At 44.6% G+C, this 20,084-nt stretch overlaps 1 protein-coding gene across 10 annotated transcripts in view; it reads left to right on the top strand.

Moving 5' to 3' along the window:
* MIS18BP1 (MIS18 binding protein 1) overlaps nucleotides 1–20,084 on the top strand; it is a 138,385-nt gene that overhangs the window by 56,103 nt on the left and 62,198 nt on the right. For 6 of the 10 annotated variants that reach the window (XM_077267299.1, XM_077267298.1, XM_077267295.1 and 3 more), the window contains 2 exons: nucleotides 8,378–8,622; nucleotides 12,336–12,496. In XM_077267299.1, coding sequence (XP_077123414.1) covers nucleotides 8,378–8,622; nucleotides 12,336–12,496 — 406 coding nt within the window. The remainder of the gene's footprint in view (nucleotides 1–8,377; nucleotides 8,623–12,335; nucleotides 12,497–20,084) is intronic. The other 4 variants (XM_077267297.1, XM_077267296.1, XM_077267294.1 and 1 more) reach the window with 1 other exon arrangement.

Raw genomic sequence — 20,084 nt, 5'->3', positions numbered from 1 at the left:
CGATTAAACGATCAGGTCAGACATTTTCAGTTTACGGCAATGCCATTTGGATTGTCTATGGCACCGAGGGTGTTTACTAAGATCATTGCGGAAGTAATGGCCTATATCAGAGAACAAGATACATTAGTTATACCCTACTTGGATGACTTCCTGGTAGTGGGGAATTCGTTTTTACAGTGTAAGATTTGCCTAAACTGTATAATATCTCTACAGGACCTGGGTTGGCTGGTCAACCTAAAGAAATCAAAACTAGAGCCATCAACGAGTCAGACTTTCCTCGGTATTCTGTTAAATTCATAGGATCAGTTATGTTTCCTTCCAGAAGAAAAGAAGCAGAGGATTATTCACAAAGTCAGGACTGTAAGAAAAGATCCAGATCTGACCTTAAGAGACGCAATGTCCCTTCTGGGGTCATTGACGTCATGTATACCGGCCGTTCAGTGGGCTCAATTCCACACTCGGGTATTGCAGACCCAAATCTTAGATGCAGAAAGGAGTCTTCAAGGTCGCTTGAACGGAAGACTCAGACTATCCACCACCACTCTCGACAGTCTAAAATGGTGGCTAAATATTGGACATTTGTCAAAAGGGGTACATTGGGGAATAGTACTGGACAACACGGTCACAACGAATGCCAGTCCAATAGGTTGGGGAGCTCACATGGGAGATGTTTGGACACAAGGGCTATGGTCTCTCCTAGAAATCCAAAGATCCTCAAATTGGAAGGAGCTTATGGCAGTAAAATATACCCTGCTCAATTGGCTACCGATCCCGAGGGATTCACATGTACGAGTACAGTCCGACAACATGACAGCAGTAACATACCTCAACCATCAGGGAGGGACAAGGTCAAAATCTCTAATGAACACCACGACAGATATACTCGCCATAGCAGAAACTCACTTCCTCTCTTTATCAGCAGTCCACATACGAGGAGAACACAATACGGAGGCAGATTACCTCAGCCGTCATTCTCTACGTCAGGGAGAATGGTCTCTAAACCGGCTAGTGTTCAAACAGATAGTGGGTCTTTGGGGGTTACCCGTTATAGATCTGTTTGCTACAAGGGAAAACAGACAGACCAGGAAGTTTGCATCCCTTCGGGTAGCGGACAAACCTTGTATAGTAGACTCCCTTCAAGTTCATTGGGATTTCCCTCTAGCATATGCATTTCCCCCAATGTGTCTGATCCCTCTAGTTCTCAGGAAGATCAGGGAGGAGAAAGCGAGAGTAATCCTAATTGCCCCCTTCTGGCCCAGGAGGGCATGGTTCTCCTTACTCAGAGCAATGTCAGTGACCGACCCTTGGGTGTTGCCCTCGAGTCCGGAACTTCTCTCTCAGGGTCCATTTCGTTACCCCAGTGTGGAATCTCTGCATTTGACGGCGTGGAATTTGTGAGGGAGTTGCTAGCGCGAAAGGGTTTTTCAAAGGCCTTAATATCCACCCTTTTAAGTAGCCGGAAAGAAGTTACTACAAAAATTTACTCTAAGGTTTGGAAGAAGTTCCTTGCCTTTCATCAACATCCCTTAACAGACAAGGTTCCAATTCCGGCAATTCTGGAGTTCTCACAGAAAGGCCGAGAATTGGGGTTGGCGGTAAATACCCTGAGGCCATGTGCACACATTCAGGATTTTTCGCGTTTTTTCGCTATAAAAACGTGATAAAAACGCTTACATATGCCTCCTATTATTTACAGGGTATTCCGCATTTTTTGTGCAAATGTTGCATTTTTTTCCGCCAAAAAAATCGCATCGTGGAAAAAAAAGCAACATGTTCATTAAAAATGCGGAATTGCGGGGATTCCCCCCCCCAGGAGTGCATTGATCTGCTTACTTCCCGCACGGGGCTATGCCCACCATGCGGAAAGTAAGCAGATTATGTGCGGTTGGTACCCAGGGTGGAGGAGAGGAGACTCTCCTCCACGGACTGGGCACCATATAATTGGTAAAAAAAAAAAAAAAGAATTAAAATAAAAAATAGGGATATACTCACCCTCTGATGGCCCCCGAAGTGTTCCCGCCTCTCCGGTGCATGCTCTCTCTTCCGTTCCTATAGATGGTGTGGTTCAGGACCTGTGAAGACGTCGCTGTCTTGTGATTGGTCGCGTAACCGCTCATGTGACTCACGCGACCAATCACAAGCCGCGACGTCATCGAAGGTCCTGAACCACACCGGCATCTATAGGAACGGATGCCGCTGAGGAGATTGGCTGTCTGCAGAGGGTGAGTATAACCATTTTTTAATTTTTTTAATTATTTTTAAACATTCTATCTTTTACTATAGGTGCTGCATAAGCAGCATCTATAGTAAAAAGTTGGTCACACAGTATGTTTGACAAGTGTGACCAACTTGTCAGTCAGTTTTCCAAGCGATGCTACAGATCGCTTGGAAAACTTTAGCATTCTGCAATCTAATTACGCTTGCAGAATGCTAAAAAAAACCGCGAAAAAAAACAGGAAAAAAAAATTGCGGATTTCTTGCAGAAAATTTCATGTTTTCTTCAGGAAATTTCTGCAAGAAATCCGGACGTGTGCACATACCCTTAGAGTTCAGGTATCAGCCTAGGAGCCTTATATAACAGCAATGTGGCGGGAAATAGATGGGTATCCAGGTTTATTAAAGCTAGTGAACGTAGTAACCCGGTTCATATTGCTAGATTACCGCCATGGGATCTAAATTTGGTTTTGGATGCTTTAACAGAACCCCCCCTTTGAGCTATTAGATTCTGTCTCCATTAAAATTTTAACTTTAAAAACAGTCCTTCTAGTAGCCTTGACTTCTGCTAGGAGGGTTAGTGATATGCAGGCATTGTCAGTAGACCCTCCCTATCTAATGGTCTTTCCGGATAAGATCGTTTTAAAACCAGATCCAGCATATTTACCAAAGGTAGCTTCTAAGTTCCACAGAAGTCAGGAGATATATTTACCATCATTTTGTGATAATCCAGTTTCAGCAGAAGAACAGAAATATCATATGCTAGATGTTAGAAGAGCAGTATTAGAATACTTGCACAAGACAGAACCTTGGAGGCAGAGTAGGGCTCTGTTTGTTTCTTTCCAGAATCCAAGGAAAGGGGCGAGTGTAACAAAAGGGTCTATCGCCAGATGGATCAGAGATGCAATATGTCTTGCCTATTCTGCCAAAGGTCAAATACCACCGGAAGGCATCAAGGCCCACTCCACTCGAGCCATGGCCTCATCCTGGGCGGAGAAAACAGACGTCTCCATAGATATGTAGGGCAGCAACGTGGTCATCTCCTTCCACCTTTTATAAGCATTACCGTCTTGATCTATCATCTAAGGCCAACTTACAGTTTGGACGTTCAGTGCTTAGTGCTGTAGTCCCTCCCAGGTGATTAGTCTTTGAAAATCTCTCGTAGGGTGCTGTCGTGGCGATAGGAAAACCGGTTTTTACTTACCGGTAATAGGAGCACATTCCCCCCGGTAGTTAATCACTGGATTCCTGCACTCTATTGGAAGGTGTGCCTTTACTTGTCACTGTAGAGGTGATGGTATTTAGTAATGTTTAAGTATATATGATTGTGTACTAACTCAATGGCGGTGTCCCTTATACTCTGAAACACAAACTGGAGTGGTGAGGGGGACCGCCCCTTTAAGTCCTGTAGGTTTCTGTCCAAGATGGTGGGCGGATCCCCTCTCTCGTAGGGTGCTGTCATGGACTCTGTAAAATCCTATTACCGGTAAGTAAAAACCGGTTTTAGTCACAGAAATGATCTTTTAGCAACAATTTTTTTTATTTTCCCAAGGGTAAAAAGAGAAAATGGACCCCAACAGTTATTGCACAATTTGTCCTGAGTGCGCCCATACCCCATATGTGGGGGGGAACCACTGTTTGGGCGCACGACAGGGCTCGGAAGGGAAGGAGCGCCATTTGACTTTTTCAATGAAAAATTGGCTCCAATGTTTAGCGGACACCATGTCGCGTTTGGAGAGCCCCTGTGTGCCTAAACATTGAAGCTCCCCCACATGTGACCCCATTTTGGAAACTAGACCCCCCCAAGGAGCTTATCTAGATGCATAGTGAGCACTTTGAACCCCCAGGTGCTTCACAAATTGATCCGTAAAAATGAAAAAGTACTTTTTTTTCACAAAAAATTTCTTTTAGCCTCAATTTTTTCATTTTCACATGGGCAACAGGATAATATGGATCCTAAAATGTGTTGGGCAATTTCTTCTGAGTACACCGATACCTCATATGTGGTCACAAACCACTGTTTGTGCACACGGCAAGGCTTGGAAGGGAAGGAGTGCCATTTGACTTTTGAATGAAAAATTTGCTCCAATCATTAGCGGACACCATGTCGCGTTTGGAGAGCCCCTGTGTGCCTAAACATTGGAGCTCCCCCCACATGTGACCCCATTTTGGAAACTAGACCCCCCAAGGAACTTATCTAGATGCATAGTGAGCACTTTGAACCCCCAGGTGCTTCACAAATTGATCCGTAAAAATGAAAAAGTACTTTTTTTCACAAAAAATTTCTTTTAGCCTCAATTTGTTCATTTCCACATGGGCAACAGGATAAAATGGATCCTAAAATTTATTGGGCAATTTCTCCTGAGTACACTGATACCTCACATGTGGGGGTAAACCACTGTTTGGGCACACGGCAGGGCTCGGAAGGGAAGGAGCGCCATTTGACTTTTTGAATGAAAAATTAGCTCCTATCGTTAGCGGACACCATGTCACGATTGGAGAGCCCCTGTGTGCCTAAACATGATGTTTTAGCAAGCAATTTTTTATTTTCACAAGGGTAACAGGAGAAATTGGACCCCAATAGTTGTTGCCCAGTTTGTCCTGAGTACACTGATACCCCATATGTGGGGGTAAACCACTGTCTGGGCACACGTTGGGGCTCGGAAGGGAAGTTGTGACTTTTGAAATGCAGACTTTGATGGAATGGTCTGCGGGTGTCATGTTGCGTTTGCAGAGCTCCTGATGTGCCTAAACAGTAGAAACCCCCCACAATTGACCCCAGTTTGGAAACTAGACCCCCCAAGGAACTTATCTAGATGTGTGGTGAGCACTTTGAACCCCCAAGTGCTTCACAGAAGTTTATAACGAAGAGCCGTGAAAATAAAAAATCATTTTTCTTTCCTCAAAAATTATGTTTTAGCAAGCAATTTTTTATTTTCGCAAGGGTAACTGGAGAAATTGGACCCCAATAGTTGTTGCCCAGTTTGTCCTTAGTATGCTGGTACCCCATATGTGGGGGTAAACCACTGTTTGGGCGCACGTCAGGGCTCGGGAGGGAGGGAGCACCTTTTGACTTTTTGAACGCAAGATTGGCTGGAATCAATGGTGGCGCCATGTTGCTTTTGGAGACCCCTGATGTGCCTAAACAGTGGAAACCCCTCAATTCTAACTCCAACACTAACCCCAACACACCCCTAACCCTAATCCCAACTCTAGCCATAACCCTAATCACAACCCTAACCCCAACACACCCCTAACCACAACACACCCCTAACCACAATCCCAACACACCCCTAACCACAACCCTAACCCTAATCCCAACCCTAACCACAACCCTAACCCCAACACACCCCTAACCATAACCCTAACCACAAGCCTAATCTTAACCCTATTTCCAACCCTAGACCTAATTACAACCCTAACCCTAAGGCTATGTGCCCACGTTGCGGATTTGTGAGATTTTTCCACACCATTTTTTAAAAATCCGCAGGTAAAAGGCACTGCGTTTTACCTGCGGATTTACCACGGATTTCCAGTGTTTTTTGTGCGGATTTCATCTGCTGATTCCTATTGAGGAAAAGGTGTAAAACGCTGCAGAATCCGCACAAAGAATTGACATGCTGCGGAAAATACAATGCAGCGTTTCCGTGCTGTATTTTCCGCACCATGGGCACAGCGGATTTGGTTTTCCATAGGTTTACAAGGTACTGTAAACGTGATGGGAAAACTGCTACCAATCCGCAGCGGCCAATCCGCCGTGGATCCGCAGCCAAATCTGCACCGTGTGCACATAGCCTAATTCTAACCCTAATTCTAACCCTAGCCCTAACCCTAAGGCTAGGTTCACATTGCGTTAACAGCAGCCCGTTCAACACATGCGTTAACGGGCTGCTGTTAACGCAAGTGCCAATTTGTCATCGCGCTAGCGCAGATGAAGCATCTGCTTGCTCTATCTGCGCTAGCAGTGACGGACCCGGAAACGCTGCAGCCTGCGTGCCAGGGTCCGTCACTCAATGACGGCACATAGCTAGCGCACGCCCATTGTGGGCGTGCGCTAGCGATGCGTCTGTCATAGGAATTAATGGCGGCGTTAACGGACTGCGTTACACCGCGTTATGCCGCGGAGTAACGTAGTCCGTCTAACGGACGCCAATAACGCAGCGTGAACCCAGCCTAACCCTAACCCTGGTTCTAACCCTGGTTCTAACCCTGGTTCTAACCCTAGTTCTAACCCTAGTTCTAACCCTAGTTCTAACCCTAACCCTAGTGGAAAAATAAAGGTAAATATATTTTCTTTATTTTATTATTGTCCCTACCTACTTTTTTTTATTTTGATCACTGTGATAGGTTTTATCACAGTGATCAAAATGTACCTGGAACGAATCTGCCGGGCTGCAGATTCGGCGGGTACACTGCGCATGCACCCGCCATTTTGGAAGATGGCGGTGCCCATGGAGCAGACGAACGGCCACCGGGAGGCTCGGTAAGTATGAGGGGGGAGGGGGGATCGGAGCACAGGGGGGGGGGGGGGTTCGGAGCACGGGGGGAGCAGACAGGAGGACGGGGGAGCGGACAGGAGGACGGAGGGGAGCGGAGCACAGGACGGAGGACTGGGGAGGAGATCGGTGGCGGTGGCAGATCAGGGTTTCCAGCCATGGCCGATGATATTACAGCATTATTAGGCAAGTAGTATTTCAGAGGATTATTTTTATTATTGATCAACAACTATGTTCTCAATCAACCCAAAAGACTCATAAATATCAAAGTGTAATATTTTTGGAAGTTGGAGTGTTTTTTTTTTTTTTTAGATTTGGCTATCTTAGGAGGATATCTGTTTGTGCAGGTAACTATTACTGTGCAGAATTATTAGGCAACTTAATAAAAACCAAATACAGTCCCATCTCACTTGTTTATTTTCACCAGGTAAACCAATATAACTGCACAAAATTTAGAAATAAACATTTCTGACATGCAAAAACAAAACAAAAAAAAAGTTAGTGACCAATATAGCCACCTTTCTTTATGATGACACTCAACAGCCTTCCATCCATAGATTGTCAGTTGCTTGATCTGTTTACGATCAACATTGCGTGCAGCAGCCACCACAGCCTCCAGACACTGTTCCGAGAGGTGGACTGGTTTCCCTCCCTGTAGATCTCACATTTTATGAGGGACCAAAGGTTCTCTATGGGGTTCAGATCAGGTGAACAAGGGGGGTCATGTCATTATTTTTTCTTCTTTGAGACCTTTACTGGCCAGCCACGCTGTGGACTAGTTGGAGGCATGTGATGGAGCATTGTCCCACATGAAAATCATGTTTTTCTTGAACGATACCGACTTCATCCTGTACCACTGCTTGAAGAAGTTGTCTTCCAGACACTGGCCGTAGGTCTGGGAGTTGAGCTTCACTCCATCCTCAACCCGAAAAGGTCCCACAAGTTCACCTTTGATGATACCAGCCCATACCAGTACCCCACCTCCACCTTGCTGGCGTCTGAGTCGGAGTGGAGCTCTCTACCCTTTACTGATCCAGTAGTATATCACTCCTCTCATGTATACACAGCCCGCATCCTGCAGTCTCACTCCTCTAATGTATACACAGCCCGCATCCTGTAGTATATCACTCCTCTCATGTATACACAGCCCGCATCCTGCAGTATATGGCTTCACTTAGCACCCTCATATTCCACTCCATTTAGCAGTGCATCATCCTGCAGTACATCACTCCTCTTAGTTACCTATGTACCCATGCACTGCTATTAATTCATGCCTCCTAGAAGTAGCTCCATTCTAGACTCAACCCAGCCTTCTCTTGCTCAGCGCAGATGGCTCAATGAAGTGTTGCTATCTTGCCTCCTGACGTCTCCTGCGTTGCTCCAGCCGTCTGTTGCTTCACAGAGTAAGTGGTGGAGCATGGAGCCATATGGATCAATCCAGTGTGGCCCCTGCCGAACCAGCCTATATAGCAGTTGCTAGATGTCTAATCCAGCCCTGCATACAGTTAGTCCATGGACTGTGCACTTCAGGACTATGATATGTCCCAATAAATGCAAAAATTTAATAGTCTGTAGCACTTCAGATCTGTATAAAGAGTGAAGTGTGAATGTGAGACTCATGTAAGCTAAAATGTATCAAAAAATATTTTTATAAAATTGTAAACCAGGAAACGGGCACAAAAGAAGAAACTTAAATCTGACGGCATTAGTACGAAGAATCAAAACACAAGCAGAAACCTGGCGGTGACCACCTCTGACTCTGACCATGACTGGGGGGCTCTGAAGAGGAAGGTTGGCAGCAGAAAGCCCAAAAAGGCTGTAGCCAAGGAAGAGAGCGCTCCCTGCAACCAGGAGGCCCAAATCTCCACAACAGAAACTTGGAGTAACAACGCAGACATCACAAGGCTCAGCGGTATGTGCTACGGTAAAGGGGATGGCCACTACCAGTGAAGGCGTACTACCTAATGAAACCATGCCTCTTTTTTTTTTTCTTCATCTCTATGGATGATGAGGTCACACGAGAACCCTGTAAATGCCATTTTCAGAATACTTCATGGAAAAAAAAAAAGTAAAAAAAAAAAATCCTTTTCCGGACCTTCTAAACAGGTGTTGCACAGCATATTGCAAATTACACCAAAGTTATGTTAGATAGCACAACTTTGTTAATAGTGGCCAACCCCTTTAATTACTGTTAAATGTGATGTTTTGTATTTAAATGTTTCCCATTTTTAAAGGGTTTGTCTCATCTCGATAAATTAGTAATATTGCAAAATGCTTAAGAAAACGAGCAACTTTGCATTTTACCACTTATTAATAATTTTATAGTTTACGTTTTGTTTTTCCCAAGTTCCCGGCCACCGCTGCTGTGTATAGGAAGTGGCCGGTCTCCTAGGGAAGTAGGGCAGCGCTTGCAAGCACTTGTCTTTAAAGTTTGGAAACGCTACTCAGATGTTGGCCGGCCGGATTCTGGCAACACTGCATGGGAAACACACAATTCAGGTTGCCATGTCCATGTCTTGGTGGGTATTGTCTGGCATCACTTAAGGCAAAGCAAACCCCCTGGGGCTCCCCATTGGGAAACTGAGCCAGGGAATCCACCCAGCAGTCCTCTCTTTCTGCAGCCCTTTCAAAATATTGAAGAACACTTTCACATCATGCTCGGGTGCAGTTGCTTCCAGTGATGCTCGCACTCTATGCTGAGCAGACACAGGTTTTGCCTACACTAGAGGGTTTTTTGCCATCACCTTTATCAGCACCAGCAGACATTTATGAGCAAATGATGATTAGTCTGTTGCTGGCAGGGTGGATTGATTTAAATCACGCCGATTTAAATCATGATTTAAATCACGATTTAAATCAAAAGATTTTTTTCTATTTAAATCGGATCGATTTAAATCATGATTTTAATCATGATTTAAATCACTGATTTAAATCAAAAGGTTTTTTTTAATATAAATCACGATTAAAATGAGAAGTGAGAGCAGTGCGCATGTGCGCCCATAGTTACACGGACGAAACTAGGGGCAACGATCTAACGCCAGGGTGAGGGGGGGACCCCAAAGTAAGTAAAAATCTTTTTTGTTTTACTATATGGCAATAGGTAGGTGTTTAAAAGCAGCATGTCTTAATTGTATAAACTATTAATAGCCTCCACATTTTGTTCATACTGCCCCTTTAATTCCACACTTCTAGCTTGGTTTCACTTTTGGTTTAGTTTCTTTTTCCATTCAGTTGACATGCCCAAACTTGTTGGATAGTCAGCATCCTACAGAAACCTCTGGAAGAGCATGGCATTGTGAATGTTACACATATACAGCCTTTATTCTACTGAGTTAAACAACTCAGCTTTATCTCATGATGGAAGAACCTTTGGATGGTAAAATATTTTCCTCAAAAAGCAGTTTATTGAAAAAAATCCGATTTAAATCAAAAAAATCCGATTTAAATAAAAAAAATCCGATTTTTTTGATTTTTTTAAAAAAACATTGATTTTTATCCACCCTGGTTGCTGGTTGACAACTGCAGCTGCACATCTTTATGTATGTCCTGCATGTCTGCAGTGTTTGACTTTGTAAGTGCAGTGAACTTGACCTATGGCATGCTTTGCCCCCTGGGATTGCAGTCTTCTGGGCTAGATGGGGGCTTCAGGCACTCTTCTTCAAGGCACGGTTCACACCAGGCAGGTTAGAGACAACTGGCTGCAACAAGTTTTGTTGGTTCCTTAGGACAACAAAGCTCAAAGGAAACAAAATAAATCCTAGGCTGGCTGGCCACTAACTGAACAAAGTACTGGGCCTGGCGCACAATTCTTAACCAAATAATTGCGTTACTTGCAGCAGCTCTCCCTGGAGCACATAGTCATCAGCTTGTGGACTCTCTGGCCTTGTATACCTTCCTGAGCATTGCAGTTGATTAGCCACAGTCATCACAAACACCCAGAGCAGATCAATGGGGCCTAGAAATGCACAGATTTGGCCACCAAACTGCCTGGTTGGTGAACACGTCACCAATTTTCTAAGTAAATATATTTCTATTCACTTGAAATTCTCACCAGATGTCAACCCATCCAATCTGCATAGGCAAAGAAATCACCATGGATCTTCATAAATTGTTATGTGTAATAATGAGAAATGACACAGGGAAAAAGTATTGAACACGCTTAAGGAAATGTATTTAATACTTAGTACACAAGCCTTTGTTGGCGATGACAGCTTCAAGAAGCCTCCTGTATGAAGAAACTAGTCGCAGGCATTGCTCAGGTGTGATTCTGGCCCATTCTTCCATACAAACACTCTTCACATCCTGAAGGTCCTGTGGGATCCTTCTATGAACTTTGAGCTGTAGTTCCTTCCATACATTTTCTGTAGGATTCTGGTCCTGTGATCAGCTCGGCTATTATAGCAGCTTTATTTTCTTTCTCTGAAAGCAATTGAGTTTCTTTGGCTGTGTGTTTTGGATCATTGTCTTCCCGAAATGTCCACCCTTGTTTCATCTTCATCATCCTGTTAGATGGCACAGATTTTTATTAAGAATGTCTCAATACATTTGTCTATTCATCCTTCATTCAATCATATGAAGTTTGCCAGTGCCTGTATGCTGAATAACAGTCCCACACCATGATGTTCACACCTCCTGTTTTTGGGGTGATATGCAATGCCTTTTGGCCTCCAAAGATGTGTATTATGGCATCCAACAAGTTCTATTTTAGTCTCATCTGACCAGATTATATTCTACCATTATTTCACAGGCTAAATATTGTGGAGAAAACAATAAACGCGCTTGTACATGCTTTTTGTTCAGCAATGGAGTCTTGCATGGTGAGCATGCATACAGTCCATGGAGATTGAGGACATTACTTATAGTTTTCTTTGAAACATTTGTACCTGCTGATTCTGGATCTTTCTGTAGCTCTCCACGTGTGGTCCTTGGCCCTTGGACAACTCTTCTGATAATTCTTTTCACTCCTCTGTCTGAAATCTTGAGTTGAGCACCTGATCGTGGACATTTTATGGTAAAATGATGTTCTTCCCCTTACAAATTATGGCCCCAACAGTTCTCACTGGAACCTTCAGAGTAGTTTAGAAATTCTTCTCTAAACAATGCCATCAGCTTGGTTTCCAACAATAAGGTTGCAAAGGTTTTGAGAGAGCGCTCACTGGTTTTGCCATAATGACAAGTTTCTTGTGTGGTACCTTGATAATAAGACATCTTTTTATACACCATCAGTTGAACAAGCTGATATTATTTGTCACTAAGTGGCAGGTTTGCTTTCTAATTACTGATAGATTTCAGCGGGTGTAATGACTTTCCCTGGCTTTTTGCACCTCTCTATTCGTGTGTTCAATACTTTTTCCCTGTGTCATTTCTCATTATTATACACAACTTGATTTATGGACATCTGTGGTTTAATTTCTTTGCCTGTGTGGATTGGATGGGTTGTTACTGACATCTGGTGAGAATTTCATGTCAGTATAGCATCTTTAGAAATATATTTACTAATAAAATTGGTGTCGTGTTCAATACTTTTCACCCGCTGTATGTATATGTGTGCATATATATGTATGTATTTGTATATATCAATTATATATTATGAAATATACATAAAAGGTCTTGCTTGCTTTAAAGAAATTTCATGTGCGTCTACAACAAGCCGCTGCGGTCGTCTGATAAAACCCATCCTGAAGTTTTGGTGCGGGGAGCGGTTATCGGTCGACTGTCATCTGGGCACAAGTATCATCAGAGAGGGAAAAGATATGCTGACCGATTCACTTGTGAGTACTGGACAGGTAACGCTCTGCGGTTTAGATATAGGCCAGCGAGTGATTGGTTATAGTTGTTGAAGTGTTGGAAGCAGATCTTGTAGGGTGCTTTCTGTGTATTTTGAGTTTTGTGGGGTCTCCCACGTACCTGGTAACAAACAAAAGTTTGGACACCCCTGTTAATCCACTTGTGTTTTTTTGTTCTTTTTGGAATGATCACATTGTAGATTCAGACTGGCGGCAGCAAAACCATGAAAGGAATCAAGGAGTAAAGAAACGCATGTGAAATAAACCATAATATGTGTTGGGGGAGGTGGCGGCAATTGGAGAGTCCTAAACAATGTTAGGGGGTGGTTTTAGTGTTAAAGGGAAGGTGCCATCCCCCAAAAAAATGTTTTACAGCAATTGAAAAAATGTAAAGAATTAATGTTTACATTTTCTTAAAAAATATTATCATTTGTTTATAATTTAGTAAAATTTGAAAAATAATTTTAAAAGGTTTGGCATTTCCACTTTTAAACACTAGTTGGAGCAGCTTCTAAAATTTGACACAAAAACCTAGTGTACAACTAGCTCACGTTACTGCAGTGCAGTAATTATGGGCGGAGTCTGCTGACGTGTGTGTGATGTCTCCTCTCCTTCCCTTCTGGGTGTTTGCTAAGGGATAAGAGAGGATGAGATTTAGGAACCCATTGAACATCGATTTTGTTGGTGATTGCAAAGTTATACTGATAAGTAGACAGTCAGAGGATGGCATGCAGCAAGGATTCTGGGAGATATGTGGTGGAGGGAGCAGGGTGACAGCAGCACAGAGTATTTCAGGAGAGCAGTGTGCTGTTCTTTGGGGGGGCACCCTGTTTGGTGCGCGGAGCAGCCAGGGATTTACATAGAGCACTGTCTTTTATACACATGGATGGACCATCTGCTTGTCTGCTCCACAGAACTCCAGGAAACATTTCTGCTGATTGATGGCCTGTTCTGATCCAGACATTGCATGCAAAGACTCCAGTCCCCTCGTGAGATCCTGTCCTGGCGATGTGTGAAAGCGAGGCAAAAGGCGCAGTACGGGGTGGTGCTGAGGGGAAATGTAGCCATATATAGTAACGATAAAAATGAGACCCCTCTCATCAGCTGCCTCATTAGCCCTCCCCTGACTGCACCTAACTGGAGGTCATGCTGCCCCCTCTATTACCCCAGACCCGCGTGCAGGTACTTCTCACATACCGTCATATAGATCACACATAATACCGTCATATAGATCACACATAATACCGCCATATAGATCACACATAATACCGCCATATAGATCACACATAATACCGCCATATAGATCACACATAATACCGCCATATAGATCACACATAATACCGCCATATAGATCACACATAATACTCTCATATAGTTCTCACATAATACTGTCATAGTTCTCACATAATACCGCCACGTAGATCACACTTAATACTGCCATATACATCACACATAATACCGCCATATACTTCTCACATACCGTCATATAGATCACACACAATACCACCATGTAGATCACACATAATACTGCCATATAGTTCACCCATAATGCCGCCATATAGATCACCTATAATGCCGCCGTATAGATCACCCATGATGCCACCATATAGATCTCACATAATGCCGACATATACTTCTCACATAATACCACCATATAATTCTCACATACAGTACAGACCAAAAGTTTGGATACACCTTCTCATTTAAAGATTTTTCTGTATTTTCATGACTATGAAAATTGTACATTCACACTGAAGGCATCAAAACTATGAATTAACACATGTGGAATTATATACTTCTTTTCAGTTGTTTCACACTTTTTTGTCTTCTATTCTAGGTTCTTCAAAGTAGCCACCTTTTGCTTTGATGACTGCTTTGCACACTCTTGGCATTCTCTTGATGAGCTTCAAGAGGTAGTCACCGGGAATGGTCTTCCAACAATCTTGAAGGAGTTCCCAGAGATGCTTAGCACTTGTTGACCCTTTTGCCTTCACTCTGCGGTCCATCTGAACCCAAACCATCTCGATTGGGTTCAGGTCTGGTGACTGTGGAGGCCAGGTCATCTGGCGTAGCACCCCATCACTCTCCTTCTTGGTCAGATAGCCCTTACACAGCCTGGAGGTGTGTTTGGGGTAATTGTCCTGTTGAAAAATAAATGCTGGTCCAACTAAACGCAAACCGGATGGAATAGCATGCCGCTGCAAGATGCTGTGGTAGCCATGCTGGTTCAGTATGCCTTCAATTTTGAATAAACCACCAACAGTGTCACCAGCAAAGCACCCCCACACCATCACACCTCCTCCTCCATGCTTCACGGTGGGAACCAGGCATGTAGAGTCCATCCGTTCACCTTTTCTGCGTTGCACAAAGACACGGTGGTAGGAACCAAAGATCTAAAATTTGGACTCATCAGACCAAAGCACAGATTTCCACTGGTCAAATCTCCATTCCTTGTTTTCTTTAGCCCAAACAAGTCTCTTCTGCTTGTTGCCTGTCCTTAGCAGTGGTTTCCTAGCAGCTATTTTACCATGAAGGCCTGCTGCACAAAGTCTCCTCTTAAAGGGAATCTGTCACCCCCAAAATCGAATGCTGTAGATAAGCCCCCGATGTAACCTGAAAGATAAGAAAAAGAGGTTAGATTATACTCACCCAGGAGCGGTCCGGGTCCGATGGGCGTCGCGGTCCGGTCCGGGGCCTCCCATCTTCTTACGATGTCTTCTTCTTGTATTCACGCCGCAGCTCCTGCGCAGGCGTACTTTGTCTGCCCTGTTGAGGGCAGAGCAAAGTACTGCACTGCGCAGGCGCCGGGCCTCTCTGACCTTTCCCGGCGCCTGCTCACTGCAGTACTTAGCTCTGCCTTCAACAGGGCAGACAAAGTACGCCTGCGCCGGAGCCGCAGCGTGAATGCAAGAAGAGGACGTCATCGTAAGAAGATGGGAGGCCCCGGACCGGACCGCGACACCCATCGGACCAGAACCGGACTGGGACCGCCCCTGGGTGAGTATAATCTAACCTCTTTTTCTCATCTTTCAGGATACATCGGGGGCTTATCTACAGCATTACAGAATGCTGTAGATAAGCTCCTGATACCGGTGGGCTTAGCTCACCTTCGATTTTGTTGGTGACAGGTTCCCTTTAGCAGTTGTTGTAGAGATGTGTCTGCTGCTAGAACTCTGTCTGGCATTGGCCTGGTCTCTAATCTGAGCTGCTTTTAACCTGCGATTGCTGATCCTCAGACGCAGAGGTGACTCTTGGTCTTCCTTTCCTGGGGCGGTCCTCATGTGTGCCAGTTTCTTTGTAGCGCTTGATAGCTTTTGCCACTACACTTGGGGATACGTTCAAAGTTTTCCCAATTTTTCGGACTGACTGACCTTAATTTCTTAAAGTAATGATGGCCACTCGTTTTTCTTTACTTAGCTGCTTTTTTCTTGCCATAATACAAATTCTAACAGTCTATTCAGTATATCAGCTGTGTATCCACCAGACTTCTGCACAACACAACTGATGGTCCCAACCCCATTTATAAGGCAAGAAATCCCACTTATTAAACCTGACAGGGCACACCTGTGAAGTGAAAACCATTCCCTGTGACTACCTCTTGAAGCTCATCAAGAGAATGCCAAGAGTGTGCAAAGCAGCCATCAAAGCATAAGGTGGCTACTTTGAAGAACCTAGAATATAAGACATAATTTCAGTTGTTTATATTATTAAGTATTAAGTTTATATTTATTAAGTATATAATTCCACATGTGTTAATTCATAGTTTTGATGCCTTCAGTGTGAATGTACAATTTTCAAAGTCATGAAAATACAGAAAAATCTTTAAATGAGAAGGTGTGTCCAGACTTTTGGTCTGAACTGTGTGCCGCCATATAGATCACACATACTGCCATATAGATCACACATAATACCGTCATATAGGTCACACATACTGCCATATACTAATCACATAATACTGTCCTATAGATCACACACAATACCACCATATAATTCTCACATAGTACTGCCACATAGATCACACATAATCCCACAATATAGTTCTCATATAATACCGTCATATAGTTTTTACATCATTCCACAATACTGATCAAACATAATACCACCATATAGATCACATATAATACCGTCATATAGATCACTCAATGCCATAATACAGATCACACATAATACTTGGCGGCATCATGTGTGATCTATATGGCAGTATTATGTAATAAATATATATGGCGGCATAATGTGTGGTCTTTATGGAAGTATTATGTGATAAATATATATGGCAGCATTATATGTGACCCATATGGCATTGTGCTGGTCTAGGGAGGTCACAGAGATGTATGGTGGAAGGAGCAGGGTAACAGGAGCACAGAGTATTTAAGGAGAGCAGTGTACTGGTCTAACTGTATACTTAGCCTCTACTGGCTATTAAAATGGGGGACCCCCCCCCCCCCCCCCCCCCCAAAGGAAAAAAAAAAAGACGTGGGGTCCCCCTATAATTAGTAACCAGCAAATGCTATGCATACAGCTGCTGGCTGACATTAATAGCCTAGGAAAGGGCAATGGATATTGTCCCCACAGGCTAAAAACGTCAGCTCTCAGCCGCCTATTAGATGCGCCTTTTCTGGCGCTTTGCCTGGCAATTCCCACTTGCCGTGTAGCGGTAGCAAGTGGGGTTCATATTTGGGGTTTGATGTGACCTTTATATTGTCCGGTGACATCACCTCCATGGCTTAGTAATGGAGAGGCGTCTATAAGACAGCTATCCATTACTAATCCTATAGTTATATGGTAAATAAAGACACGGCCAGAATAAATTCCTTTATTAATCTTAATTAAACCATATTACCCGAAAGACATGCAGGGGGAGAGGAGTGCATAGGAGGGAGAGCGACCCATGGGGAGAGAGACATGCTGGGGGGAGACAAGTGCATAGGAGGGAGAGCGATCCATGGGGAGAGAGGAGTGCATAGGAGAGGATTAGATACTGACTGCTGAGCTGTGTGTCTAATACTGTCCTGTGTATCTAAACCTGTCCTGTGTATCTAAACCTGTCCTGTGTATCTAATCCTGTCCTGTGTGATTCTGACTACTGAGCTGTGTATCTAATCCTGTCCTGTGCATCTAATCCTGTCCTGTGATACTGAATGCTGAGCCCTATATCTAATTCTTTCCTGTGTATCTAATCCTGTCCTGTGTAATACTGACTGCTGAGCCGTGTATATAATCCTATCCTGTGTGATACTGTCTGCTACACAGGACAGAATTAGATACACAGCTCAGCAGTCAGTATCACACAGGGCAGGATTAGATACACCGGGCAGGATTAGATACACAGGACAGAGGGAGCAGTGGTAGGTGATATATAGGGGCAGGTAGCAGTAGTAGGTGGTGTATATATAGGGGCAGGTAGCAGTAGTAGGTGGTATATAGAGGCAGGTAGCAGTGGTAGGTGGTGTGTAGAGGCAGGTAGCAGTAGTAGGTGGTTTGTAGAGGCAGGTAGTGGTAGGTGGTATGTAGAGGCAGGTAGCAGTGGTAGGTGGTATATAGAGGCAGGTAGTGGCAGGTGGTATATAGAGGCAGGTAGCAGTGGTAGGTGGTATAAAGAGGCAGGTAGCAGTGGTAGGTGGTATATAGAGGCAGGTAGTGGCAGGTGGTATATAGAGGCAGGTAGCAGTGGTAGGTGGTATGTAGAGGCAGGTAGCAGTGGTAGGTGGTATATAGAGGCAGGTAGCAGTGGTAGGTGGTATAAAGAGGCAGGTAGCAGTGGTAGGTGGTATATAGAGGCAGGTAGCAGGGGTAGGTGGTATATATAGAGGCAGGTAGCAGGGGTAGGTGGTATATAGAGGCAGGTAGTGGCAGGTGGTATATAGAGGCAGGTAGCAGTGGTAGGTGGTATAAAGAGGCAGGTAGCAGTGGTAGGTGGTATATAGAGGCAGGTAGCAGGGGTAGGTGGTATATATAGAGGCAGGTAGCAGGGGTAGGTGGTATATAGACGCAGGTAGGAGGGGTAGGTGGTATATACAGGGGTAGGTAGCAGTGGTAGGTGGTATATACAGGGGCAGGTAGCAGTGGTAGGTGGTATATACAGGGGCAGGTAGTGGTAGGTGGTATATACAGGGGCAGGGAGCAGTGGTAGGTGGTATATATAGAGGCAGGTAGCAGTGGTAGGTGGTATATATAGAGGCAGGTAGCAGTGGTAGGTGGTATATATAGGGGCAGGTAGCAGTGGTAGGTGGTATATATAGGGGCAGGTAGCAGTGGTAGGTGGTATATATACAGGCAGGTAGCAGTGGTAGGTGGTATATATAGAGGCAGGTAGCAGTGGTAGGTGGTATATATAGAGGCAGGTAGCAGTGGTAGGTGGTATATATAGAGGCAGGTAGCAGTGGTAGGTGGTATATAGAGGCAGGTAGCAGTGGTAGGTGGTATATATAGAGGCAGGTAGCAGTGGTAGGTGGTATATATAGAGGCAGGTAGCAGTGGTAGGTGGTATATAGAGGCAGGTAGCAGTGGTAGGTGGTATATACAGGGGCAGGTAGCAATGGTAGGTGGTATAGATTCAGGATTCAAGATTCAAAGAAGCTTTATTGGCAGGACCAAATACACATCAGTTTTGCCAATGCAAGTGTATAAAGGCAATAGGGATAGGGACTGTGGGGATGTTGGGTAGGAGCTGTAGGGGAGGTGGATGGGGGCAGATCCAGGGTAGGGGCTATAGTCCATGGCATCATGGCTGTCTTTCTCGCAGTCTATGACATTCGCTCACATACCGCGCTGCTATCTCCACTGCTCTCTCTTCTTCTCCCAGCAGGATATATGTCTTCTCTTCCTCCTTCATGGTGATGAAGTCCGGGAAGAGATGTGAGAGTCTCCTGAAGTGAGTGTCCCTCACTGCTGAGTATTTGGTGCAGTGTAGCAGGAAGTGGGTTTCGTCCTCTATGGCCTCCTGATCACAGTGTTGGCACAGTCTTTCCTCCCTGGGCTTGTAGTTCTGCCTGTGTCGGCCACATTCGATGGCCAGACTGTGGGCACTGAGTCTATATCGGCTCAGGATCTTGCGATCTCTGGGGTCCGGGAGTTTCTCCAGTTATGGGGCCAGTCTGTATTCTCTCTGTAGGCTCCGGTATATGATCAGTTTCTGTGAGTTGTTGATATCATTCTTCCGGTCACTGACATACCTCTCCTGGCCTTCGTCTGCCATCTTCCTGATTCCGGCTTTTGTCAGGTTGTTGTGATTGGTGTTCTGGTCCGGTTGGGTTTGGCTGGGCTGTACCGAGGGTTCTGTTTTTTCTGTTTCACCTACCTGTATCAGGGCTTTATGGTGATGGGAGCTTGGATTGCTCCTATGCAGGTGAGCCCGGAATGACAGCGCCCTCTTTAGAACTGTTAGGTGCAGAGGGAATCTGCCCAGCTCGGCCCGACAAGCACTGTTGGAGGTGCTCTGATGGACCTGGAGAAGGTGCTTGCAGAATTCCAGGTGGAATATTTCTGTTGGACTGGAATCCCACCTTGACCAGTCTGGGTAGGTGTGAGGACCCCAGACTTCGCTGCCATACAGGAGGATTGGGGCGATGATGGAGTCGAAGATTTTTAG

This window comes from Ranitomeya variabilis, chromosome 1, assembly GCF_051348905.1.
Source record: "Ranitomeya variabilis isolate aRanVar5 chromosome 1, aRanVar5.hap1, whole genome shotgun sequence".
NCBI classification, from domain to species: domain Eukaryota; kingdom Metazoa; phylum Chordata; class Amphibia; order Anura; family Dendrobatidae; genus Ranitomeya; species Ranitomeya variabilis.
This window is presented reverse-complemented; position numbering and strand designations above follow the sequence as displayed.